General features: G+C 40.8%; 1 protein-coding gene across 5 annotated transcripts in view; it reads right to left on the bottom strand.

Moving 5' to 3' along the window:
• TRIM44 (tripartite motif containing 44) overlaps positions 1-27424 on the bottom strand; it is a 117966-nt gene that overhangs the window by 64391 nt on the left and 26151 nt on the right. For all 5 annotated transcript variants that reach the window (XM_027578549.2, XM_027578552.2, XM_027578550.2 and 2 more), the window contains one exon: positions 1253-1492. In XM_027578549.2, the coding sequence (XP_027434350.1) occupies positions 1253-1492 (240 nt within the window). The remainder of the gene's footprint in view (positions 1-1252; positions 1493-27424) is intronic.

The raw sequence follows: 27424 nt of genomic DNA, 5'->3' as shown, positions 1-27424 counted from the left end.
TGCAGTTCTCTGCATCTCAATATCCCACCTGTAAAACAGAGATAATGAATGCTGATATAAGGGTTAAATTAAATGATGAATATAGAATGCTCTCTTACCTATCTGGAAACTTACTTAGGCACACATTTTCTTAATTCTGCAGAGGATAAAATGAAAAGAACAAGACATTCTATTCTTTTCACACACTGATGAAAATTAATCAAGAACCTTGGATGAGTGAAGCAGATAACTGTCCAACGGTCTCTGACATTTTCTGTCAGGACGGCTCGGACAATACCTACCTCTTGAATGATAACCTGGCTCTTCCGTCGGCTCATTTATTCTGTATCTAGGCTCTCCTGGGCCAAGGCAAGACTGCTAGCTAAGCAATAAGCTCAGTGAGTCAGTAGCAGTCCTGGAGAGTCCATGGGACTCCCCTAGGTTTTCTTCTAGAAGGACCTACCCTTCTGACATAAGCTTGACCAGAATTTTCAACATAACACTATGAAACCTTATGAACAAAAGCTTCTCCCCAGTGGGTGAAATATAAATTCTATAGTATTTTTTAAAATGGCTGCCTTAAATTTTATTTTAGAATTATATCCCAAACGCCTGAATACGTTGTTTGGTAAAATGTTTAAGACTTTTTTTGCCTGTTACAAAATAATAATGAATACAGAGACTCACATTTGTAGTGATTCAACATTTACTTTGTCTTTCATTCACACCTTTTTTGATCCTTCCATTGCCACATGCCTCCTTTAATCTAACAGTTATGCCCCCAATTTATGCAGTTGGCTCCATATAAAAACCAGGCTAAGGCACTTTTTTACTATTCACACAATCAGTCCAAAACCTTTCATTCTGGCCTGCTTTATGTTCCACTTCCTGACATTCTCATTCACCCTGTTCTCATCCCTATGATGACTTTATTCACAGGCTCATTTCACAACTTGGAATCTGTCAATTGCCTTCTTCTCTGGCTCTGATTTCTGGCTTCCCTCCTTAACTGTGATTAGTATTTGCCCTACTGACTATACTCCTTTAAGTCATGGTAGACAAATATTTTGCCAGGCCCAATTCCTGGGTGCAGGCCCTAGGAGCCAATACTTCCACACTGGTTCACACACCAGTCTAAATACCTATACCCTAAGCTTTCAATTCATTCATGTTTAGGGACCATAAAAGAGAATTTCCACAGCTAACAAACATAGCAGTCAGTCTCCTCCTATTCCTCCTCCTGCTACTAATAATTGCAGGCATTCTCCTTTACCTCTGCCTTTGGCTCAGCTGATTCATTAGAGGTATCAAGTTGTTCCTTGGCTTGGGCCATCTGAGTCATCAACCTGTCCATGTGAGACTGGATGTCTGCCAGTATCTCAGTCACATGAGCGGTGGCCATTGCTTCCTGGATGTCCACTAGATGAAGGGCCTTCTGCTCCTCATCAGCAATCACTTTCTGAACTTTCTTAAACTCCTGCTGTATAAACACCTTCATCTGGTCCCGGGTTACCTGCAGAACACAAACAAGTAAAAATAATAAGCTGGACATACAAAGAATGGAAGGATAGAACTGTACTGTAAATGCTAGGCAGCCCTGGCCAAAATATAAACCAACCATGGTTCCTAAGTGGTCCTGAAATTTTGGGACTATCCTCTAAACAATGTTCCCATAATACTGTTGATGAATTTCTTAGTAGTTCGTTTGCCTTTTTTAGTCTTTAGGAAGTAATTCCTTATCCTCCTTTCCCTTTTTGCTCTTCCTTTTGTTCATTTTTACAGCAGCAATACCTGATTACTTTTTAACAATTTAATAGGTGAGTGTAAATTGTAAAAAATGAAATTCCTCTTCTCTCTCCATCTGAATACCATTTTTCTCTTTGGAGGGTAATTACTAGTAACAGTTTGGTATGTATCCTTCCAGCCATCTTTCTATCTAGTTATACACATATACATATACAGACAGTTATGTTGTTTTTATATAAATAGGTCATAGTGAACATTAGGTTCTGGGTCTTGCTTTTCTATTTAAAATATGTTTGTACATACAGATCAACTTCATTATATTATTTTTAATGTCTATGATGTGGATATATACAATGAATATTTATATATATAAATAAAAAGATAAACATACCCATTAAATATTTCCCTTCTTAATGGAAATACAGGATATTTCCAAATTTTTGCTATTACGAACAACACAGTAATGAACATCCTTGGATGTATCTCCTAATATTCGCATATGAATTTTTTTAGAGACTTTTAGAGTCACTGAGTCAATTTATTATATACTCTAAAACTACTGACCGATACAGCCCAACTGCCCTCCAAAAAAGATGTACCAATTACATTCCCACAACAATGTGTGAAAGTAGGCATTTCTTTATACCTTCACCAATATTAGATCATGCCAATCCTTAAAATGTTTATTCTCTGATGAGTAAAAACATATTATTGATTTATTTTATAGCAAACACTGAGCAGATCAAATAAAATATGGCTGCAGGATATATTTGACTGGGGCATAAGGTAAACAAAGTGAGAAACTACCAAAATAAGACCTACTAAACTCGGTATCTTTCCAATAACTATACTTACTGATGCTTCCTCACAACTACGTGTATTTTAGGAATATTTTCAAACAACTCTGCACGGTGAGTAACTATGGCAGGGAAAAGGGAAAAGGTAGAGCAGTGGACAGAAGGAGAAAGGCCAAGTGAGAGTTTTAGAGCTGAAGGAGAAAGTAGTTGTCACCTAAGCGAATCCCTTTCTTTGCCAGATAAGGGAACAGCTGCAGCTGCAGGGCACCTGGAGAAGATACAGGGGACACCAATCTTCCTGCTCCCAGTCTGGTGCTCTGTTCACCAGAACACCGGGAAGGAAAGCCAAACTGGGAAAACCTAAAAAGGAGACTGAGGAAGAGACTGTCTACAGAAGAGGAAGATGGGGCCAATTTTAATTAGCCTCTTAAAAACTGAAAGAGGCTTGATACTGTAAGCAGCTTTTGTAACACTTCCATAAGAACGTCCGTACAAAATAAGGCCTGTAGGACACGTCTCTATTCACACATCAAATGACTAAGTGACATAAGCCCTCAGGAATTCATTATACTCTCTGCAGGTACTCTCCCTGGTGCGAAGGAAAAGGGGAGGGGGAGTGTTAAATGTTATTAATGTCCCCGCAAATTCTGTATCAGATTGAGAACTGTGATTTGTGCTTATTTATGTAATTCCTTTTATTTTTAGTGTGTTTATTTCAAGGCTGTTATGCTTTATGATGACCTTTTATGAATGGATCTCAAACTCTGAAATAAATTAGGTCTTATAAAGACCTAAGACCTTCTCTTAGAGACTAAACCTAGCAAATTTTAGCTAAGAGATGAACTTTTCTGAATGCCTGAGAAAATCTCTTTCTAACAGTTACAAGTGACTAAAAATGGAGAACACAATAAAAACTGACTCGCAACCTATTTTACTAGCCCTCACGTACACATGTGGTTCAGGTCAGAAGCTGACATCAGTCAGGAAAGGTGCGGCCAGACTGCAGTAGGTGACTAAATCATAGGGCTTAAAAAAAAAAAAAAAAAAAATCAAATTCTGTTTCCCATTGTTTTACACAGGTTTCTCAACCTTTATTTTGTACAGTTTATCTTATACGGATCAGGCCACAAATAAGAACTGAAGGCAGAATAATCTACTCTCTAAAACCTTTATCCTTTTCACCCCCATTCTCTACTAATCAACAAAAAGATATTCTCCAACCTAGTTCAAAATGGTAAGAACAAATTTCTGGGTCATAGCTTCCATTCACATTCAGAGGCCAAAGGAGAGACTCCCTGGGATATAGTAGGTTGAGTACTCTGGAGAAAGGACTCTTACCCATGGCAGGAGTGAAACAGCTTCCAAAACTCCCCTTTCAAGCTTTATTTCACCTCCCTGCCATCAAAACTCCATTCTGCTACAAACTTCACGGTTCTCCAAGAGCAGCAGACCCTTTCCTTCAGCCCCTGCTAACCTGAGAGCCACTGACATCATTTCTGCATAGGTTTCTTAGAATTTCTTCAGCCTCTATCCTACAGCTCCTGAAAGGTGAGAGTGACAGTCTCATACTCCTGACTGTATTACATACAGTGTCAGTAAAAGGAAATTCTACATATGCAGAGAAGAGAAGCCTGGGCGTCTCATAGAACAAGCTTTTTTAGAGGCACAGAACTTCACTTACCCTAAACAAAATCTTAATGTAGAACCCTAAATCATAACAGAACCAAAAGTAGAACTACTCTGGTTAAAAGAAAAATCTCCCTCTCCTCAAAGTAATTCCTAGGGCACTGGTAGTGGCCTCCAGCAAAATCTCCCCTGTGATACCTGGGTCTTCTACACAAATGAAACCCTAATAGGAGCTTCCTCCCTTTGGTCAACTGGCCCCTAAGTTGTTGAAACTTTAAAGTTCTAGGTTACAAGCCATTTGATATATCTTTGTTATCGTTGTATTAGGGTGAAAATCTATACTACTTAAACATAGCATTTTCCTAAAATTACTTAAACACAGCATTATAATTTGCAAAATTGGGTGGCTTATGTGTGAACAGTCATAACTAACTAGTGAAGATCTGAGTGTTCTCATTAGAGCTGAGGCCAACCTCCTCAATTTATAGGCCACACACATACATGTGCAGTAATAAAGTCAAGCTTAGCAACCAGCTCTCCTTTGGTCCAGTCCAGTATACTTTGTACTACAATATATTGCCTGTTATGATCCCTTTCTGACTGCTTCAGGTTCTTCAAACTTATTTCTTCTTAACTGAGATGTTTCCTTGGTCAACAGGCAGCTCTGTTATTGTCCCCACTGAGATGTTATTCCCCTCCAAGTGAAGCTTGGGATAAAGGATACGCATCTGAAGAGTTAAGTTCCATCCCACGCTACTTTCTACATGATCGTGTAGTTAATATTTCCATGCTAGGCTGGACCCAAGAGGCATACAGACTGGCACTTTACACATACATAATTAAACACATAAAACCTTGAATTAAGAGCTTATACTTAAAAACAACACCATTCAACGTGCTTGACATGGGTTGCAAGCCGTTAACTCCTAGCTAGCTAGCTGGCTTGCAGGAAACTAAGGTTTTATTTAGTTTTCTGTTACAGGCAAATTATTAAAAAAAAAAAAAAAGGCATACTAGCTAGAAAGCATCATGGCTTAAGAAAGATTTCTTCCAGAAAGGTGTTGCTGACATGAACTGAGAAAGATGGAATAGGGTCAGGAGCAGGAAGCTACACAAAAGAAAAACATCTGAGTCTACGTTGATTGAAGAGTTCAGAAATACTTGTTCTACTAGCCAAATTCCCTGCAAGTAAGTTTAAAGGAGCCTACTCCAAAAATGATCTTAAAAAGTGTGAACTGTATGAAATAGTTTGTGAAGACTCTAAATACCTCCCCAAAGGTCAAGAAGTCCACTCTTACTCCCCCTTTCCTCTTCTGAATGGCCACTATTCTGAAATAGAAAAATAAAAAAGCAGGAAATGCAATTTTTTCAGATGCCACAAGCTGTCTTCACTCCCACCAGCACAGTGCCTTCCCAACATGCCAGTGTCCATGGAAACTTTCACGTTGGGAATCTCAAAGTTAAGGCTTCTGCGTAGCCTCTAGTATTTATTCTGGCATTTTGCTCCAAGACAGCGCTTTCCAAATCTCTATCAGGCTCCAGTGAGGGCAGGTGAGGGAAGAGATGAGGACAAAGTCCTTTTTCAGGATCTTTCGTGTATGAGAAGAATAGCCACTATTCGTGAATAAAACCAATGCTCATTCCTAAGGCTTGGAAAATTATCCACAGCAGCCTAGAAATACAGCAGACATGAACTATGAACTACATTCCATAACTAACATTCTGAGTGCCCTCAAATATTTTCCTGACAACCTGGGTAGAAGCCTCAGTTGCTTGGATTTTACAATGGGGGTATTGAGAAAAGAAAGGGTTATTAAAGTGACCATTTAATCTCTTCCTTAAACCAATTTTCTCATCTTCATCAGAAAATGCAGACAAAAGCAGTCATGTATATCCTCTTTACCTCCTTTCATTACTCCCCTGTGTAAACACAGCACCATGGGGTCTCTACCTCTGTATCCACCCAAAGAAGTAATAACAACATTTACTGTTGCTGTTATTAATATTTCTATTACAAAAGATTGTAAGAAATACACCAAAATGATGGAGAGTGATTACCTCGGAGTGATGGGATTAAAAGTATTTTTTTCCACTTTTAGTCCAAATTTTCTATAATAATGTGTAACACTTATTTTTTCTTGAACAGTAAGTTTTAAAAAGAAATGAAGCTCGAAGAAAAAGTTAAATCCTCAATAAGATATTAGCTAATTGAACCCAACAATGTATAAAAAAATTTTACAGCATGACAAGGCAGGATTTATCCCAGGTATGCAAGGCTGGTTCAACATTTGAAAATCAGTTCATATAACCTATCATGTCAACAGGACAAAGAAGAAAAATCACATTATCATATCAATAGATGCAGAAGAATCATTTGATAAAATCTAAGATCCATTTATGATAAAAAAAAAAAAACTCTCAACAAACCAGATTATAGGGAAACTGTCTTAACTTCACGAAAAATATCTACAATCTACAGCTAACATCACACTTAATAATGAAAAACTATAGGGGTGCCTGGCGGGCCCAGTTGATGGAACATGTGACTCCTGATCTTGGAGGTGTGGGTTCAAACTTCATGCTGGGTGCAGAGATTGCTTAAAAATAAAATCTTTTAGGGCGCCTGGGTGGCTCAGTTGGTTAAGCGACTGCCTTCAGCTCAGGTCATGATCCCGGAGTCCCAGGATCGAGTCCCACATCAGGCTCCCTGCTCAGCAAGGAGCCTGCTTCTCCCTCTGACCCTCCCCCCTCTCATGTACTCTCTTTCTCTCATTCTCGCTCTCTCAAATAAATAAATCTTTAAAAAAAATTAAAAAAAATAAAAAAAATCTTAAAAAAAAAAACAACAGTGAAAATCTATAGTTTTCCTGCTAAGATCAGGAACAAGGCAAGGATGTCTCCTCTTACAACTCCTTTTCATCATCATACTGGAAAGTGCTAGGTAGTGGAATAAGACAAAAAAGGAAATAAAAGGTTTACAGACTGGGAAGGTAGAAATAAAGCTGTCTTTGTTCACAAATAACATGGCTGTCTATGTAGAAAATGTGAAAGAATTGACAAAAAAAAACTCCTGGAACTAAGAAGCAATTATACCAAGGTTGCCAGATACAGAGTTCATATACAAACATCAATCACTTTCTTATATACCAGCAATGAACAACTGGAATTTGAATATAAAAACAATACCATTTACATTAGTACCCCCAAAATCAAATACTTAGGTATAAACCTAAGAAAATATGTATGAGGGAAACAACAAAATTCTGAAGAAAGAAACCAAAGGAGAACTAAACAAATATAAAGATATTCCATGTTCATGGATAGGAATGCTAAATATAGTTAGATGTCAGTTCTCCCAACTTGATCCACAGGTACACTACAACTCCAATAAAAAATCCCAGCAAGTTATTTTGTGGATATTGATAAAATGCTTCTAAAGTTTACATGGAGAGGCAAAAGATGCAGAATAGTCAATATAATATCAAAGGAAAAGAACAAAGTTGGAGGACACTACTTAACTTTAAGACTTATTACAATAAAGCTACAGTAATCAAGACAGTGTGGAAATAAGGAAAGAACAAACAAATATATCAACAGAACAGAATACAGAGCCTAGAAATAGACCCACATAAATGTAGTCAATTGATCTTGAACAAAGGAGTACAGGCAATACAATAGAAAAAGTCTTTTTAACAAATAGTGTTACAACTGGACACACATGCGCAAAAAAAAATTAATCTAGCCATAGAACTTTCATCATTCACCAAAATTAACTCAAAATGGATCACAGACCTAAATGTAAAACGCAAAACTATAGAACTCCTAAAAGATAACACAAGAGAAAATCTAGATGACTTTGGGTATGGTGATGACTTTTTAAATACAATTCCAAAGGCACTATCCATGAAAGAAATACTTGATAAACTGGATTACATTAAAATTAAAAATTTCTCTGTGAAAGACACTGTTAAAAGAATAAGGTAAGCCACAGACTTAGCCACAGATATATTTGCAAAAGATACATCTGATAAAGCACTGTTATCAAAATATACAAAGAACTCTTAAAATACAATAATAAAACAAAGAATCCAATTAAAACATGGGCCAACAACCTGAACAGACATCTCACCAAAAATATACAGATGGCAAATAAGCACAGGAAGGATGCTCAACATCATATGTCATTAGGGAAATGCAAATTAAAACAACAGTGAAGTACCACTACATACTTACTAGAATGGCCAAATTCCAAACACTAACAACACCAAATGCTGACGAGGATGTAGAGCACAATGGTGAGAGATGGGAATGCCAAATGGTACAGCCACTTTTAGAAGATAGTTAGGAAGTTTCTTACAAAACTAAACATACTTTTACCATATGATCCAGCAATTATGCTCCTTGGTATTTACCCAGAGGAGTTGAAAACGTGTGTCCAAACAAAAACCTGCACATGGGTATTACCGCAGCTTTATTCATAACTGCCAAAACCTGGAAGCAACCAAGATGTCTTGAAGTTAGGTGAACAGATGAATAAAGTGCGATACATTTACACAATGAAATATTACTCAACACTAAAAAGAAATGAGCTAGAAAGCCATGAAAAGACATGAAGGAACCTTAAATGCATCTTACTAAATTGAAGAATTTAATATGAAAAGGCTACACATTGTATGATTCCAGCTATATGACATTCTGGAAAGGCTATGGAGATAGCAAAAAGATCAGTAGATATCATAAGTCTAGAAGGAAGGAAAGATGAATATGAGGATTTTTTAGGGCAGTGAAAATATTCTGTAGGCTACTATCATGGTAGATAACATCCTATACATTTGTCCAAATCCACGGAATATACAACACCAAAAGTGAACCCTAATGTAAACTACGGACTTTGGGTGATAATGATGAGTCAATACAGGTTCACTGATCCTAACAAATTTATCTACCACTATGGTATGAGATGTTGATAGTGGATAAGGCTAAGTGTGTGGAGGCAGGAGGTACATGGGAACTCAGTATTTTTTGCTCAACTTCGAATCTAAAACTGCTCTAAAAAAGTCTATTTTAAAAAATTGATACAATTAAAAGCGAAAACTAAATAGCCACTGAAATGGAGCCTAGAGAAGGTGGGGGAGGGGCGCATGGGGGTGGAGTGACCACCCAAAGGGCCACGCAGGATAGTTCTTCCACCTGAACCTTCATCTCAAGCATGTCAACATTTTCATTCTTTGCCTTCCCAGTTAATACTAGATCCTTCCTTCCTAATCTGACTTCCCTTTTCTATAAGAAATCAAAGTTTTTTTTAAAGCCCTTTTCAACTTAAGCCCATTAAAATAATGGCTTCCATAACAGCCAAGCACTTAGCACATGCTGCTCCTGTCATTTGAAGGTTCTTCTATGGGGGCGCCTGGGTAGCTCAGTTGTTAAGCCTCTGCCTTCAGCTCAGGTCATAATACCAGGGTCCTGGGATCGAGCCCCGCATCGGGCTCCCTGCTCAGCGGGAAGCCTGCTTCTCCCTCTCCCACTCCCTCTGCTTGTGTTCCCTCTCTCGCTGTGTCTCTCTCTGTCAAATAAATAAATAAAATCTTAAAAAAAAAAAAAAACAAAGGTTCTCCTACGGGAGCTTCAGTCATCCTGAGGCTCCTCAGAAGAGCAGATTTTAGTGTCTTGAAAAACTCTAAAAAAGATCTAACTAGGTGATCCAATGAGTGACCAAAGTGTGAAGCCACTTACTTTAGAGAACAACCAGGCTCATCAATGAGAAATGGACATCCTTACAGTATGTTAGAGGGACATCTGCTTCAGGACGTTATATAAGCACAATGGCATTAACCCTCATGATACAGCTCATATAATAAAGTGGGAGATGGAGTTAGGAGCGATGCTGGGTGAAAAGAGAAGGCATGCCTAACTTTGGCCTGATTCCATCACTGGACATTCTCTTGTCCTTTAATCCATGACAAAGACAGGGCCTTATGAATAATGATGATGAAAATATAAAGAGCTACCGTGTGTAGGCAGTGTGCCAGGGGCTATTACATATGTGTTTCTCATCTTTCAAGTAGGCAATGATATTTTCATTTTATGTTAGGGAAACTGAAGCCCATAGTGATTAAGTCACCTGGCCAGTGTTATGCAGCAGGTAAACTATGGAGCAAAGATTCACCTCAGGTCAGCTCTGTTCCAGGTCAGTGCTCTGACAACCACTCCATAGAGCATCCTGCTACTGAAAAGGAAACTGAGCCCCTGAGAACCAGTATGAGGCCACCGGAGAGCAACTCGGCACAGACGAAAGCGCTCAGGATGAGAAGTCAGAGGCCCTGAGTGTTAATCCTGTCTTCTGGAACCAACTAGCTATGTGACTTGGGGCAAATCACTGAGTCTCTCAGAGCCTCAGGCTCCTGAGCTACTAAAAATGAAGAGCCAGTTTTTCTTTTATCTCTAAAATGATACAACTGCATAAATTTTGCATTCTTGGAGCAGTAATTCACCAATCTGGATTTGTCTCTAATCACAATTGTTACCAAAACAAGAGGGGCTTTGGGGGACTAGAAATCTGCCTTAGAAATTCTAAAGATGAAACAAAGTTAAGTGTAGAGAGAATAAAATAACCTTTTTCCTTTGACAATGCTGCCCTATCAAGCAATTACCCTCTCTCCCACCTTTAACCACCAAGCTTATTTAGAAGGTCACATAAAACCTGCATGAACACCAATAAAGAATCTACTAGTCACCAACTCTATTTAATCTCACTACTGACCTGTCTGTAGCATTTAGCACTACTGATGCCCCTCAGTCTTTAATTTCCTTCCAGGGTTTCTGTGACCCTGGACTTCTCTGGCTTTCTGACTATCAGCTCCATCCCTACAATTTTACGTAGTCTCTCTAGATGACTAGAAAAACTCCTCTAAACCAGGGTTTTTTCAACCTCAGCACTATTGATACTTGGAGCTGATAGCTTTTTGTGTAGGGAAAATGTTCTGTGCCTTGTGAAATATGCAGCAGCACCCCTGGCCTCTACACAGGAGGTGAGAGTAGCAACACCCCTCACCTCCAGACATTGTCAAATGTCCTCTGGGGCCCAAAGCACTGTCTCTCTACACCTTCCGTCTTAGTGATTTCATCCCACTTTTGCAATTCAACTCCTCCCTCCACCGAGATGGCTCCTATACCTGGATTTTCTCTCCAGGCCTCCAGTCTCACAATTTCTTTTGATGTCTGTCTCTGCCTGGATACTTTTCTATTACTTGAACCATTAAGCCTCAAACTGAGTCCTCTCCCGCCTCCTCACTGTTATCACTGCTGCCTTTTCTGAGTGCCCAGATAGTAGGTGCTACTGTTAAGCATTTCACGTGTTACTTCAATTAATCGTCACAAAGATACCAAGTGGTAACAATTATTATTCTATCAATTTTACAAACGAAGAGACTGAGGTTCAGAGGGGGCGAGAAACCTGCCCAAATGCATACACAGAGTAAGTGGCAGAGCTGGGATCTGCACCCACAGTTTGACTACACAAGCTTCCTTTTAACCACAATATTCTTCTTCCATATAGTCCAGTCAGACCTTGTCCTACCCCAGCCTCCTCCTTAACAGCGCCACAGTTTAGGAAACGACCTAGGCTCTAAATTCTGGAGCTAAGTTTCATTTTCTCCACCAAGAACAGGTCTCTTGACTTAGTAGCCGGAGGAGAAACGATGACACCTTTGCTTGGGCTCTTGCACAAAATGGTGGTCGGTACATTAAATGCCAGAAGCCATCCCACATCTGCTCTCCACCACACTGGCTGAAGAAGTCTGCCCTTGTATCTATGAAAAGCCCCTTCTCCGCACCCCCTTCCACTGCTCTCCACTCAATCTCTCTACCCAGTCTCCAGACCCAAATGCTCCATCTTAGCTCCACCTGCCCCCTGGCCCCAGGGCCTTTTAGCCCACTCCCACTCTCATTTGCACCTCTAACTTGCTGAATAAAACCCTAAGTCCCAAAGAGATTCCGGGTGATCCCCTCTATCTCCTCCTTGGTGTTTAAACCTTAGCTTTGTCTTATACAGTCTCTGGTTTGGCTTGTACCTTCAGCTCAGGTAGGAGCCCCATATTTCAATCAGAATACTCCAGCCTTCCTCTATTTCTGCCAAAGTGCTTCTTCCTGAGACTATAAATTTTGGTCCTTGAGCTGAAGTACTCTTGTTCTTCAACGGCTTCATGCATATGAACCTGTAGTATGCTTCTTCTGAATCTCCTCCCTTTCAGGGTTTTCCCTCCCCCAAATATAAATACGAATATACATGTACATGCACACACGCACACACACACACAGCACTGGAGGCTCAGGACTATGTTATCTAAAGGCTTTGTACCGGAAAAATCCTAACAAACCTTTGAACTGAATCTGCTAATCAGCTATGAAGCCACCTGAGAGAGACATGGTCACAGCAGACTGTGGTCCAGCCCTTACTGTGAGAGATGGAGATCTAGCCACTATGGCTGTGGCATCCCTGCCAAGCATCCCCTCCTCCCAGGGCTGCCTGTTCATGCTGTCAGCTGCTATGACTCTACTGCCATGACCACGTGATGTGGAACCCAGGGTCATGGCACTGAACTGGATGCACCAGAGGTAAGTTCAACAGGAATGCTAGGCTCCCTTTGAATCGATACAACTGCTTGCTTCTTAGATGCTTCTCATCTTGCCTGACTCCAAGGTGGCAATAAAGAAAGCAATCACAAACTTCTGAGCACCACTCTTCCTGAGTGAAAAGAAAAATAATTCTGGGTGACCCCCCTGTAGAAATGTGAAAGTAGAAGAAGGAGTCCCCAGAGACACCCAGGACCTGCAATAAGAATGAGTGAGAACTATTTCACCTTGCTTTCTTGCCTCTCTTCCATCTTAACCTGTGCATAAGCTAGAAAGACAGTGTCTGCTTCAGAAATTATCCCATAGGAAGTGGGAGGTGGGAACTGACACTGAAAGTTTCAGGGGCAACTAAACAGAAATTATTTTTAAGCCTTTTAGGCTTGAATATACAAAGCACGTCTATATTATCTGCTGAAGATTAAAGCAATTTTAAAACAAGCCTCACCCCTCCACCGTCATTCCACTTCTCTATCCAAACACTTTCCCTGCAAAGCCACAATTATTTGTGTACTATCGAAACCAAACAACTGTGCACCACCAGGAACACTCAGGAAAGGGCACTGAGATGTATGTCTGTCTTCTTTGTTACAGCTGTCCAAATGGTAAACCTCATGGAGTCTGTTGTGATAAAGAGACGTGAGTACTGACTCTGCTAACTCAATGCTTCTGAAGCTCAGAAAGGTGAAAGTTTCATCTGTAAAACAAAGGTAATAATAGCATTCTCACAGATATTTTTGTGAAGTTTACACAAAATAATACATAAAAAGAATTTAGTATTCTTTGGGCACAGGGGAACATCAGCAGAACTATTCTGCTGGTCCAGATAACAGTAACCACGAACATTTGTGGGCTTTTCATATGGTACCCCCCACTGAGCTTTCACAGATAAAAGAGTCCCCAATTAGTTTTCTTAGAGAAAGAGCCTACAACCTTGGGAGCGCAGATTCTAATTTCCCAAAGGAACACAGGAACAACTTTCTCATACAACCTAGGCATGAAAACTAAGGATGTCAATCAGAGGCTCCTTGCCTCAGTTTTAGTAAATGGCCACAAGCTGTCAAGGAGCAATGTTTGCCTTTTCTAGTTTGATATAATCAAATACAGTCTACTTCAGTGATATTGCAGCAAAGCACAGAGTGCAGGAAGGAGAGGTCACATTCTGCCCCTCCGCTCCCACACACAGTCTGTAGGTCTAGTCAACCTCACAACCTGCTTCTATCATATTGTCTCTCTTCTGCAGACTAAAACCGTATTAGATCCCTGGAGCAGCTAACAATCTGCTTACCTAAGAACCACAGGGCTTGTTAACTAACTACCGTTGCTAAAATACTTTTTGGGCCCCTAAAGGCCATGCTAACCATCCTCCATTCTTTCTTTCTTTTTTTAAAGATTTTATTTATTTGTTTGAGAGAGAGAGAGCATGAGTGGGGTTAAGGGCAGAGAGAAGAGCAGGCTCTTCGCTGAGCAGGGAGCCCGATGCGGGGCTCCATCCCAGGATCATGGCCTGAGCTGAAGGCAGACACTTAACCAATTGAGCCATCCAGGTGCCCGATCCTCCATTATTTCTTATCTCCTCTTCAAAAGTTTCTGTTTTCAGGGTACTCAGTAATAAAAGTATAATATGATTAGCCCTAGCTTACAGATGACACTAAAGGCTCAGGCAAATCAACAGGTAGTAAGTGCCAGAGGACTCAGGTCATCTGACTCCAATACCTGTGCTCTTCCACCATAGAGGTAAAAGCAAGCATGTCATACTCAATAGTTTTTTTTTCCCCCGAAAGCCTGAACAAACTCTCTACTGGTATACTATTCCCAACCCCTCTTCCATCGGTAAAAGTGAGTAACCTCCTACAACTACCAACAATTCTATACAGCAATCATAGAAAGGCAATTTATTGGCATCATTAGCTTTAGACAAGTCATTAAACCTCTTAAATCTTTGCTTCTTGATCTGTAAAATGGAGATTATAATGTCTAGCTAATCAGGTTGAGTTAGGAATTAAGGAGCTATCAAAGATTCTATTTCACTGGCCACAGAAATAAACAGAAGCCCTTCAACAAACCGTAGTCATCAACTAAATCACTGGGTTGAATGGACATTCTCTACAGCTACAGATGGATTTTGTCCTTGGGCTAAATGCAGTCAGGAAAGATGGGATTCTCAAATTTTACCTTTTATATATACACATAAGCATCTACATACAGACCTGAGGTAGACTGAGAGTTGTACTCTGTAACTCTAGCCTTAAGTTATCAAAGAAGACATCGTTTTCCTTCAGCAGACCTGAGTTTTATTTCCTAGCTGAATGAGAGGTTGAACTAACAGGAAAACGGGAAGAAGGGAGACAGGAGAGGAGGCCCTTAAATAAAAGTCCGGGTGGTTTTTATCACTATTATCACAGTGAAGTTTTATATCTAAGCACCCAGGCTCCTAAATTAAATGTCAAATACAATCTTGCACTGGCAACATGAAGTGTGGCTGCTTTGGGGGAGAGTCCTGACAGCTCCCCTCCCCTCTCCATGTTGGTCACGTAATAAGCCCTTCAAGCTTTGGCAGAGAGTATATTATCAAGTCTCCTGTCAGTGCAGACAGGAGCTGGGGCAGGGGGAGAAGGACATCACAGTGTGTTAATTTTATTAAGCCATTTAAAGCTCAATCCCTTTGCTTTCTAACAATGCTCCAGCCCACCAGGCAGCTTGGAAACCAAGCCTACCCTGGTTTCAAAATGCCTAGAGCTGATTTGTACAGTACTTCAATTAAGAGCTCTGGTGCCCAATAGAAAGAGGATGACCTTCCTGCAGGAGAAGCAGGAAGGGGAAGTAGGAAGAGAACAAGAATCTCAGTGGTGTTTAAAGTAAGGACATATCTCCTAATGTGTCTCTTAAATGTGACACTTAATTTCTTTTGTGACTCTTAATTTATTTTTCTTTTAATTTGGCACCAGGCAGTTTTGCTAACTAGAGAATTTGCTCCGTAACAATAAACATAATTGCTTCTATGCATTGATTTCTTGTTTCTATCGGGAATATACGGACACACAGCTGCAAACTCCCAAGGCAGATATGTTTGCCTCAACTTGAATGGGCAATGAAGCTACACTGAACTAAACCCAGGCGAGGCAGCCACGCAAGGCCCAGAGTCAGCCAGCCAGCCAGGCAGCAAAACCAAGGGGCTCCAACTGTGGGGATTTAACTCAATTTATCTGAATGCTATTATCACAGGTAGCAGTGGTCCTTTAAGGTGTCGCTAATCCCGGGAAGTGTTAATTGATCTAAGTACAGAATCTAGTTAGTTGTAAACACGTGGCTTCTTTTTCTCCACAAGGATCCGAAGGCCTCCTGAACTATGGGGGTGGGATTGCTGCCCCCATGGACCCCTGGCCTTCTGCTGGAAGAGGGGGTGGATCTCGGGACGAGGAGAAAGCTAGCAGCCGCCACCCTGGACAGGATGCTGTACTAAGCACTTTAAATGGATTGTCTCATTTCATCTTCCTAACGACCCTATGAAGTATATATGATTATCCCCTCTTTCACAGCTGAAAAAAATGAAAAACCTGAGACATTAAGATATGAAGCACAGGATCTGCCTGAGGTCGAACTGGTGGTCGACACTGGAGGTAATGTGACCAGGTGCGGTCTGATCCACAGCCCGCGCGGGTAATAACTGTAGAATACTGCCTCTCCCTGACAGGCTAACATTGGGTTTCTGCCCCTCATCCCTGCCTAGAAGAAAGGAGAAAGAAAGACTATTCACTGATGAATAGAATTACTCTATAGGGTCATATGGCCACTCTACGTTTAGCCTTCTGAGGAACTTTTAAGTGAAGGGCTTACAAAAGTGATTTCAGAAGGAAATCTCTCACCCTCTCTCAGCAGCTTTATTGAGATAGAATTCCCATAACATACAATTCAACCATTTAAAGTGTACAATTCAGGGGTCTTTAGTATATTCAGAGCTGTGCCATCACCCCACAATCAATTTGAACATTTTATTTTCATCACACCAAAAAGAAACTCCACGGCCCTTAGCAATCACCCCCACCCCATTTCTCCATCTCCCCCAGCCCCAAAACAAGTCTATTTCCTAGCTGTAGAAATCTGCCCTATTCTGGACATATCACACAAATGGAATCACTCAGTATGAGGTCTTCTCGGAATGGCCTCTCCCACTGAGCACCACTTTCGAGAGTTAGCCTTATTGCAACATGTATCCACACCGCACTTCCTTCCTGCCAAATAGTGTCCTGCTGTACGGAGAGACCAGATTTTACTTACCCGGTCACCTGCTGGGTTGCTTCCACAGTCTGGGTGGTATGAATAATGCTGCTATGAACACTGGGGTGCAGTTTTTGTGTGGATATGTTTTCATTTCTCTTGGGTATGTACCCAAAAATGGAATTGCTGGGTCATATGGCAACTCTGTGTTTAACCTTCCGAGGAACTGACAGACTGTTTTCCAAAGTGACTGTACCACTTCCAATTTTCCCACATCCTTGCCAAACGGAAAACTTCTCTTTATTGAAAGAACTACAGAACTGTAGTCCTAAAAACCATCAACCTGCTCCGGCTCTGCTATTACTGCCTGGGTGACCTCAGACAGGAACGCTTCTCCTCCTGGCACCTCAGTTTCCTCTGCTGTAAAGTGGGGGACTGCAGATGGCCTCAGACTTCCCACTGAGCCCTACATGTATTCACTTAGTCCCATCCTGTGAGACACCCTGACTAGCAGGGGAGGATGCCGTCAAAAGGACCGCTTGGGGCTGACTGCATGACTGTGTGTCTGACTTTGCATTAACTAAATTTCTGAATAATCTTAGAATGTTACTGGCAGGTCTGGGGAAAACAAACTTCAGAGTGTGCTTATGCTATTAGGAAGAAGACAGAAATGCCATATTGGGTAAAACTTCCATTTGGCAATAACTGGGTTATTGCCCAGTTATTTAGTACAGCCCAGGCAGATTGGCCTTCAGGATTTTAGTTTTCCAAGCTGCAGTTCAAAGACTGAAGTGGATTCAAATGATAAAAATGTTTATAAAGGATGATGTCAAGTGGAAAAAGCAGGATACAAACTATGTAGGCATGTCTATTCACACAAAAATATATACAGTTATCTAACTGTATATATACTTACACACACACAGAATAATAGTTATCGAGAGAGAGAATACTAATTCTCTATTTGAAAGGCAAAGCACCATGATATTAACCAGTTTTCTCATAGGTGTGTCTTAAAGTGTGATGTATTGACCATGTGCATTAGAATCATCCAGGCTGTATATTTAAAAAAGCAGTCTCAGAACTACCAAATTAGATATTCTGGGTGAGGCTCAAGAATCTGCATTTAAAAAAAGAACTACTCATGTGGATGGACTAGAAGGTATTATGCTAAGCGAAATTAGTCAGGGAAAGACAATTATCATATGATCTCACTCATATGTGGAATTTAAGAAACAAAACAGAGGATCATAGGGGAAGGGAGGGAAAAATAAAATAAGACGAAATCAGAGAGGGAAAAAAAACCACAAGAGACTCTTAACTATAGGAAACCAACTGAGGGTAGCTGGAGGGGAGGTGGGTGGGGGGATGGGGTAACTGGGTTAAATTAAATTGAAAAAAGAGGTTCTCAAAGATTACAAAGGACTGCAGGGAGCAGATTTTTTTTCTTCTATATACTGGTCTTTTTCCACAATTTTCTAGACAGCATGTAACACTTTTATTATTGGGGGATGGGCAAAAGGGGAAGTTGTTTCATTTTGTTTTGATAAAAGCAGGGGGATGGTGAAGGAGGGCAAAGAGCTTGTTTTTCCTCTTTCTACCACCCAAGTGTCTACAGAGGATGAAAAGGGGCCGCATTTGGCCCTCGCTGGATTCCAAGCCTCAGAGCCTAGCTCAGGCCTGAGACAGCACAGGTATTTTCCCATCTGGTGTCCTCCATCACTAACGGGAAACTACTGAAGCACCAGCCTCAATTCTTCATTTTTCCAGTGCTAAATGCTCTAGGCTGTCACAACTCCTCTCCGTCTCCCCATATTTTCTGTTGGAAAAGGCCATTCTCTAGTCCTGGACCCTGGGATTGTGGGCTGCCCTATCTACTAAAGGCAGGTAGGAAGGAGAATGTAAGGGAAAAATAGTCAGTGAAGAGTCATGCTGCAAATGAGGACAGCATATACTTCTATATTTATTCATCTATGGGTTCAACAGTTGTGTGCAGGGGAAGAACGTGACGTATGACACATGTGAAGTCCTAGTCCTGTCACTTACTAGCAAGCTCTTTACCCCCTCTAAACCTTGGATTGTTCCTCCATAAAAAAGGACAAATTATATTTCTTTTATAGCATTATTGTAATACATAATGCATATCTATTACTATGCATATCTATTACTATTACATCACCTAGTAACTACCAGGTTAGGACTTGAGGGTATAGAGATAAAACACTAAGAATGCCCTTCAAGATTACTACTTACATCTTCTTTTTTTAATGAAAAGTGTAGAAATAGGTCAATAATTCTAATAACTTTCCAACTGAAGGAACACTTTGGAATGAATCAACTTGATAACTGAAGCAGCTCAATTCTCTGCTTCAGTTGGCTGCATAAACACTGCCCCAGAGGGGGCGGAGCAAGATGGCGGAGGAGCAGGAGACCTAGATTGCGTCTGGTCCCAGGAATTCAGCTGAATAGGGATCAAACCATTCTGAACACCTACGAACTCAACAGGAGATCAAAGAGGAGAGTAGCAACAACTATCTGAACAGAGAAGCGACCACTTACTGGAAGGTAGGACGTGCAGAGAAGTGAATCCGAGGCGATATTGGGGAGGATAGACGGCGGGGGAGGGGCCTCCGCCGGCCGCTTCTGGCGAGTGATAGAGTCGCGGAGCACAAAATCGGAACTTTTAGAAGTCGGCTCCGCTGAAGGATGTCGCTCCAATGGCTAAGCTAGGGGTGGAACCCTCACAAGACAGTATGGTCTCAGGACCCTCGGGGTCACAGAAAAACCGGGGGTGCCTGAGTGCGGCAGAGCTCCCAGGTATCGGAGCCGGGAAGCCGGCTGCAGAGACGGAGCCGAGGCGCAGGCTCTCAGCTCGGGGATGCCATAAACTGTGATCCGTGGCCCATTCGGGCCACTGCTCCTCCAGCAGAGACCCAACAATCGGCAGAGCCGGGGAGACTCCCCTTTCTCCCCCAAGAGGAGCGGCGCGGGAGCGCACCATAGGGATCTGTTGGGTTTGGAGACTCCACACGGGGTCGGGTGCCAGAGATACAAACGCTCGGTCACAGGCCGGATGAGCACGGAGTGCGGCCAGAGACCAGGGAGACGGGAGTGACTGCTTTTCTCTGGGGGCGCACTGAGGAGTGGGGACCCGAGTTCTCAGCTCCTCCGGGTGGAGATTGGGAGGCCACCATTTTCGCCCTGGTCCTCCAAAGCTGTACCGAGAGCTTGCAGGGAACAAAAGCTCCCGAGAGCAAACCCGAGCAGCTTGCTTAGCCCAGACCGACAAGGGTGGGGCAATTCTGCCTCTGGCAAAGACATTTGGGAACCACGACAACAGGCCCCTCCCCCAGAAGATCAGCACAAACAGCCAGCAAGCCAAGACGAAGTTTACCGATCAAGGAGAACGGGAGAACTCCAGCGCTAGGGGAATACTGCACATAGAATTCATGGCTTTTTTTTTTTACCATGATTCATTAGTTCATCAAAGTTAATTTTTTTAACTGTTTTTTTTATTTTTCTTTTTCCCTTTTTCAACCAACATCTTATCAATCCCTTTTTAAAAAAAACATTTTTTATTTTTCATTTTTAAAGTCATATTTTATCCCTTCATAGTAGTTACCCTTATTTTTGGCATATATCTATAAGTTGTTCTCTCTTTAAAATTTTGAGATACAGTTTCCTCTAACAGATCAAAATATACCCTAAATCACTAGTGTATGGCTTTGTTCTAGTCTCCTCCCTGATCACATTCTCTCTTTTTCTTTTTTTTTAAATCTTCTTTCTTTTTTCAAACAACTTATCAATTCCTTTTATAAAATCTTTTATAATTTTCATCTTTACAGTCATCTTCCATCCCTTCATTGTATCAACCCTTATTTGTACATATATGTCTTTCTTCTTTTAAAATTTTAGGAGGCACTTTTTTCTAACAGACCAAAATACGCCCAAAATCTAGTGTGTGGCAATGATCTATGCACTAGCCTGATCATATTTGATCATATTCTGCTTTTTTTGTATTGTTCTGTTTTTGTTTTTTTCTTTTTTTTTTTTCTCTTTCTTTTTTCCTTCTTTCCCTTTCTTTTCCCCTGGTTTCAGGTCTTTTCTGATTTGTATACAGTATATTTGCTGGGGACGTTGTTAACCTGTTGGCATTCTGTTCTCTCACTCATCTATTCTCCTCCGGACAAAATGACAAGATGAAAAAAATCACCTCAGCAAAAAGAACAAGAGGTAGTACCGTCAGCCAGGGACCTACTCAATACGGACATTAGTACGATGTCGGACCTAGAGTTCAGAATCATGACTTTAAAGATACTAGCTGGGCTTGAAAAAACCGTGGAAGTTATTAGAGAAACCCTTTCTGGAGAAATAAAAGAACTAAAATCTAACCAAGTCGAAATCAAAAAGGCTATTGATGAGGTGCAATCAAAAATGGGGGCACTAACTGCTAGGATAAATGAGGCAGAAGAGAGAATCAGTGATATAGAAGACCAAATGATGGAAAATAAAGAGGCTGAGAAAAAGAGAGAGAAACAACTACAGGATCACGAGGGCAGAAGTCGAGAGATAAGTGATACGATAAGATGAAACAACATTAGAATAATTGGGATCCCAGAAGAAGAAGAAGAAAGAGAGAGAGGGGCAGAAGGTATATTGGAGCAAATAATAGCAGAGAACTTCCCTAATGTGGGGAAGGAAACAGGCATCAAAATCCAGGAGGCACAGAGAACCCCTCTCAAAATCAATAATAATAGGTCAACACCCCGACATCTAATAGTAAAACTTACGAGTCTCAGAGACAAAGAGAAAATCCTGAAAGCAGCTCGGGAGAAGAGATATGTAACCTACAATGGTAGAAATATTAGATTGGCAACAGACCTATCCACAGAGACCTGGCAGGCCAGAAAGGACTGGCATGATATCTTCAGAGCACTAAACGAGAAAAATATGCAGCCAAGAATACTATATCCAGCTAGGCTGTCATTGAAAATAGAAGGAGAGATCGAAAGCTTCCAGAACAAACAAAAACTAAAGGAATCTGCAAACACGAAACCAGCCCTCCAAGAAATCTTGAAAGGGGTCCTCTAAGCAAAGAGAGAGCCTAAAAGCAGCATAGATCAGAAAGGAACACAGACAATATACAGTCACAGTCACCTTACAGGCAATACAATGGCACTAAATTCATACCTTTCAATAGTTGCCCTGAATGTAAATGGGCTAAGTGCCCCAATCAAAAGACACAGGCTATCAGATTGGATTAAAAAACAAGACCCATCAATATGCTGTCTGCAAGAGACTCATTTTAGACCCAAAGACACCCCCAGATTGAAAGTGAGGGGGTGGAAAACCATTTACCATGCTAATGGACACCAAAAGAAAGCTGGGGTGGCAATCCTTATATCAGACAAATTAGATTTTAAAACAAAGACTGTAATAAGAGATGAGGAAGGACACTATATCCTACTTAAAGGGTCTATCCAACAAGAAGATCTAACAATCGTAAATATCTATGCCCCTAACATGGGAGCAGCCAATTATATAAGGCAATTAATAACAAAAGCGAAGAAACACATTGACGACAATACAATAATTGTGGGGGACTTTAACACCCCCCTGACTGAAATGGACAGATCATCTAAGCAAAAGATCAACAAGGAAATAAAGACTTTAAATGACACACTGGACCAAATGGACTTCACAGACATATTCAGAACATTCCATCCCAAAGCAACGGAATACACATTCTTCTCTAGTGCCCATGGAACATTCTCCAGAATTGATCACATCCTATGTCACAAATCAGGTCTCAACTGGTACCAAAAGATTGGGATTATTCCCTGCATATTTTCAGACCACAATGCTTTGAAACTAGAACTCAATCACAAGAGGAAAGTAGGATAGAACTCAAATACATGGAGGCTAAAGAGCATCCTACTAAAGAATGAATGGGTCAACCAGGAAATTAAAGAAGAATTAAAAAAAAATTCATGGAAACCAATGAAAATGAAAACACAACTGTTCAAAATCTTTGGGATACAGCAAAGGCAGTCCTGAGAGGAAAGTATATAGCAATACAAGCCTTTCTCAAGAAACAAGAAAGGTCTCAAATACACAACCTAACCCTACACCTAAAGGAGCTGGAGAAAGAACAGCAAATAAAGCCTAAACCCAGCAGGAGAAGAGAAATAATAAAGATCAGAGCAGAAATCAATGAAACAGAAACCAAAAGAACAGTAGAACAGAGCAACGAAACTAGGAGCTGGTTCTCTGAAAGAATTAACAAGATGGATAAACCCCTGGCCAGACTTATCAAAAAGAAAAGAGAAATGACCCAAATCAACAAAATCATGAATGAAAGAGGAGAGATCACAACCAACACCCAAGAAATACAAACAATTGTAAGAACATATTATGAGCAACCCTATGCCAGCAAATTAGATAACCTGGAAGAAATGGGTGCATTCCTAGAGATGTATCAACTACCAAAACTGAACCAGGAAGAAATAGAAAACCTGAACAGACCTGTAGCCACTAAGGAAATTGAAGCAGTCATCAAAAATCTCCCAAGAAACAAAAGCCCAGGGCCAGATGGCTTCCCAGGGGAATTCTATCAGACATTTAAAGAAGAATTAATACCTATTCTCCTGAAACTGTTCCAAAAAATAGAAATGGAAGGAAAACTTCCAAACTCATTTTATGAGGCCACCATTACCTTGATCCCAAAACCAGACAAAGACCCCATCAAAAAGGAGAATTACAGACCAATATCCTTGATGAACATGGATGCAAAAATTCTCACCAAAATACTAGCCGATAGGATCCAACAGTACATTAGAAGGACTATTCACCACGACCAAGTGGGATTTATCCCTGGGCTGCAAGGATGGTTCAACATCTGCAAATCAATCAACGTGATACAATACATTAACAAAAGAAAGAACAAGAATCATATGATCCTCTCAATAGATACAGAAAAAGCATTTGACAAAGTACAGCATCCTTTCTTGATCAAAACTCTTCAGAGTATAGGGATAGAGGGTACATACCTCAATATCATAAAAGCCATCTATGAAAAACCTACAGCGAATATCATTCTCAATGGGGAAAAGCTGAGAGCTTTTCCCCTAAGGTCAGGAACGCGGCAGGGATGTCCACTCTCACCACTGCTATTCAACATAGTATTAGAAGTCCTAGCCACAGCAATCAGACAACAAAAAGAAATCAAAGGCATCCAAATCGGCAAAGAGGAAGTCAAACTCTCACTCTTTGCAGATGATATGATACTGTATGTGGAAAACCCAAAAGACTCCACCCCAAAACTGCTAGAACTCATACAGGAATTCAGTCAAGTAGCAGGCTATAAAATCAATGCACAGAAATCAGTGGCATGCCTATACACCAACAACAAGACAGAAGAGAGACAAATCAAGGAGTCGATCCCATTTACAATTGCACCCAAAACCATAAGATACCTAGGAATAAATTTAACCAAAGAGGCAAAGGATCTGTACTCAGAAAACTATAAAATACTCATGAAAGAAATTGAAGAAGACACAAAGAAATGGAAAAACGTTCCATGCTCATGGACCGGGAGAACGAACATTGTGAAGATGTCAATGCTACCTAGAGCAATCTACACATTCAATGCAATCCCCATCAAAGTACCATCCACTTTTTTCAAAGAAATGGAACAAATAATCCTAAAATTTGTATGGAACCAGAAGAGACCCCGAATAGCCAGAAGAATGTTGAAAAAGCAAAGCAAAGCTGGCGGCATCACAATTCCGGACTTCCAGCTCTATTACAAAGCTGTCATCATCAAGACAGTATGGTACTGGCACAAAAACGGACACATAGATCAATGGAACAGAATCGAGAGCCCAGAAATGGACCCTCAACTCTATGGTCAACTTATCCTTGACAAAGCAGGAAAGAATGTCCAATGGCAAAAAGACAGTCTCTTCAACAAATGGTGTAGGGAAAATTGGACAGCCACATGCAGAAGAATGAAACTGGACCATTTCCTTACACCACACACAAAAATAGACTCCAAATGGTTGAAAGACCTAAACGTGAGACAGGAGTCCATCAAAATCCTAAAGGAGAACACAGGGAGCAACCTCTTCGACCTCAGCCGCAGCAACTTCTTCCTAGAAACATCGCCAAAGGCAAGGGAAGCAAGGGCAAAAAGGAACTATAAAAGCTTTTGCACAGCAAAAGAAACAGTCCACAAAACCAAAAGACAACCGACAGAATGGGAGAAAATGTTTGCAAATGACATATCAGATAAAGGGCTAGTATCCAAAATCTATAAAGAACTTATCCAACTCAACACCCAAAGAACAAATAATCCAATCAAGAAATGGGCAGAAGACATGAACAGACATTTTTCCAAAGAAGACATCCAAATGGCCAACAGACACAAGAAAAAGTGCTCAACATCGTTCGGCATCAGGGAAATCCAAATCAAAACTTCAATGAGATAACACCTCACACCCGTCAGAATGGCTAAAATTAACAAGTCAGGAAACGACAGATGTTGGCGGGGATGTGGAGAAAGGGGAACCCTCCTACACTGTTGGTGGGAATGCAAGATGGTGCAACCCCTCTGGAAAACAGTATGGAGGTTCCTCAAACAGTTGAAAATAGAGCTACCATACGATCCAGCAACTGCACTACTGGGTATTTACCACAAAGATAGAAATGTAGGGATCCGAAGGGGTACGTGCATCCCAATGTTTATAGCAGCCATGTCCACAATACCGCCAAACTGTGGAAAGAGCCAAGATGTCCATCGACAGATGAATGGATAAAGAAGAGGTGGTATATATACACAATGGAATATTATGCAGCCATCAAAAGGAATGAGATCTTTCCCTTTGCAACGACATGGATGGAACTGGAGGGTGTTATGCTGAGTTGAAATAAGTCAATCAGAGAAAGACATGTATCATATGACCTCATTGATATGAGGAATTCTTAATCTCAGGAAACAAACTGAGGGTTGCTGGAGTGGTGGGGGGTGGGAGGGATGGGGTGGCTGGGTGATAGACATTGGGTAGGGTATGTGCTATGGTGAGCGCTGTGAATTGTGCAAGACTGTTGAATCACAGATCTGTACTTCTGAAACAAATAATGCAACATATGTTAAGAAAAAAGAAAAAGAAGAAGATAGCAGGGGGGGAAGAATGAAGGGGAGTAAGTCAGAGGGGGAGACGAACCATGAGAGACGATGGACTCTGAAAAACAAACTGAGGGTTCTAGAGGGGAGGAGAGTAGGGGGATGCATTAGCCTGGTGATGGGTATTAAAGAGGGCACATTCTGCATGGAGCACTGGGTGTTATGCACCAACAATGAATCATGGAACACTACATCAAAAACTAATGATGTAATATATGGTGATTAACATAACAATAAAAAATTTAAAAAACAAAAAACAAAAAAACACTGCCCCAGTGAATGCTTCTGTGTTGGGACAAGGCAAGGACCAGCATGAAGCCTGGCTTGACCCTGGTAAATAACAGGACACTAACAACAAGAATTCAAGTAGATTTTGCTTATAACCATTACTCTTTGTACATGCAAAACCGATTGTTTCTTTAACGACTTTTTTTTAATTTTATTTTTTTTTAAGATTTTCTTAAGATTTTATTTATTTTATTTGAGAGAAAGAGAGAACACAAGCAGGCGGAGGGGCAGAGGGAGAAGCCAACTCCCCACTGAGTGGAGATTCTGACATGGGGCTTGATCCCAGGACCCCGGATCATGACCGGAGCCAAAGGTTGACGCTTAACCAACTGAGCCACCCAGGCGCCCCAGAACCTATCATTTTAACAAGAGTCTGACTAGCACAGGAGAGTGAAGAACTGGGCTATGTTCCACGTCAAGGATATAGGTACTAAAATGGACTGTAAAGTTCTCTTGCAATTATAAAATGCCATGTTAAATGCTAAATAAAAATAAAACAATTCTCAGATCTATTTAATTTCATGTTGCTAGACAATTCTCCAGTTTTAAACTTTAGTAAGATCACCTTCAGAGATTGAATATAGAGGAAAAAAAGACCTGATATGTTTTAGGCAGTGTTAGTATGGCTAGGTCCCATGTTTAATCCCACTTCAATCTGAGAGAATAATGTGAGCCACTTGGCTTGAGTTTAAGGCGCTTTTCTTGAGAATTACTTCTTGTAAGATTAATGTGATTTCATGATACACAGCTGTGTTTCTGTTTGTTTCAAGCACACCAGCCATAGGAAACAAGGAACAGCACATGTTAGATGGAAAGAAAGGCAATCAATACTAACAGAGAGAGTGGCTGTTATTAACTGCATACTAAGATGTTAGTTGGATTGAGTTTAGCATGTTATGTTTTTGGTTCAGTGCCTTCTGAGAGGCTGGGCAGTGGGAAGGCTGGGAAGGGAATCAAC

The sequence above is a fragment of the Zalophus californianus genome, chromosome 11 (genome assembly GCF_009762305.2).
Source record: "Zalophus californianus isolate mZalCal1 chromosome 11, mZalCal1.pri.v2, whole genome shotgun sequence".
In the NCBI taxonomy this organism is placed as follows: Eukaryota; Metazoa; Chordata; class Mammalia; order Carnivora; family Otariidae; genus Zalophus; species Zalophus californianus.
Note: the sequence above shows the minus strand (reverse complement) of the source record. Positions and strands in the feature narration are given on the sequence as shown.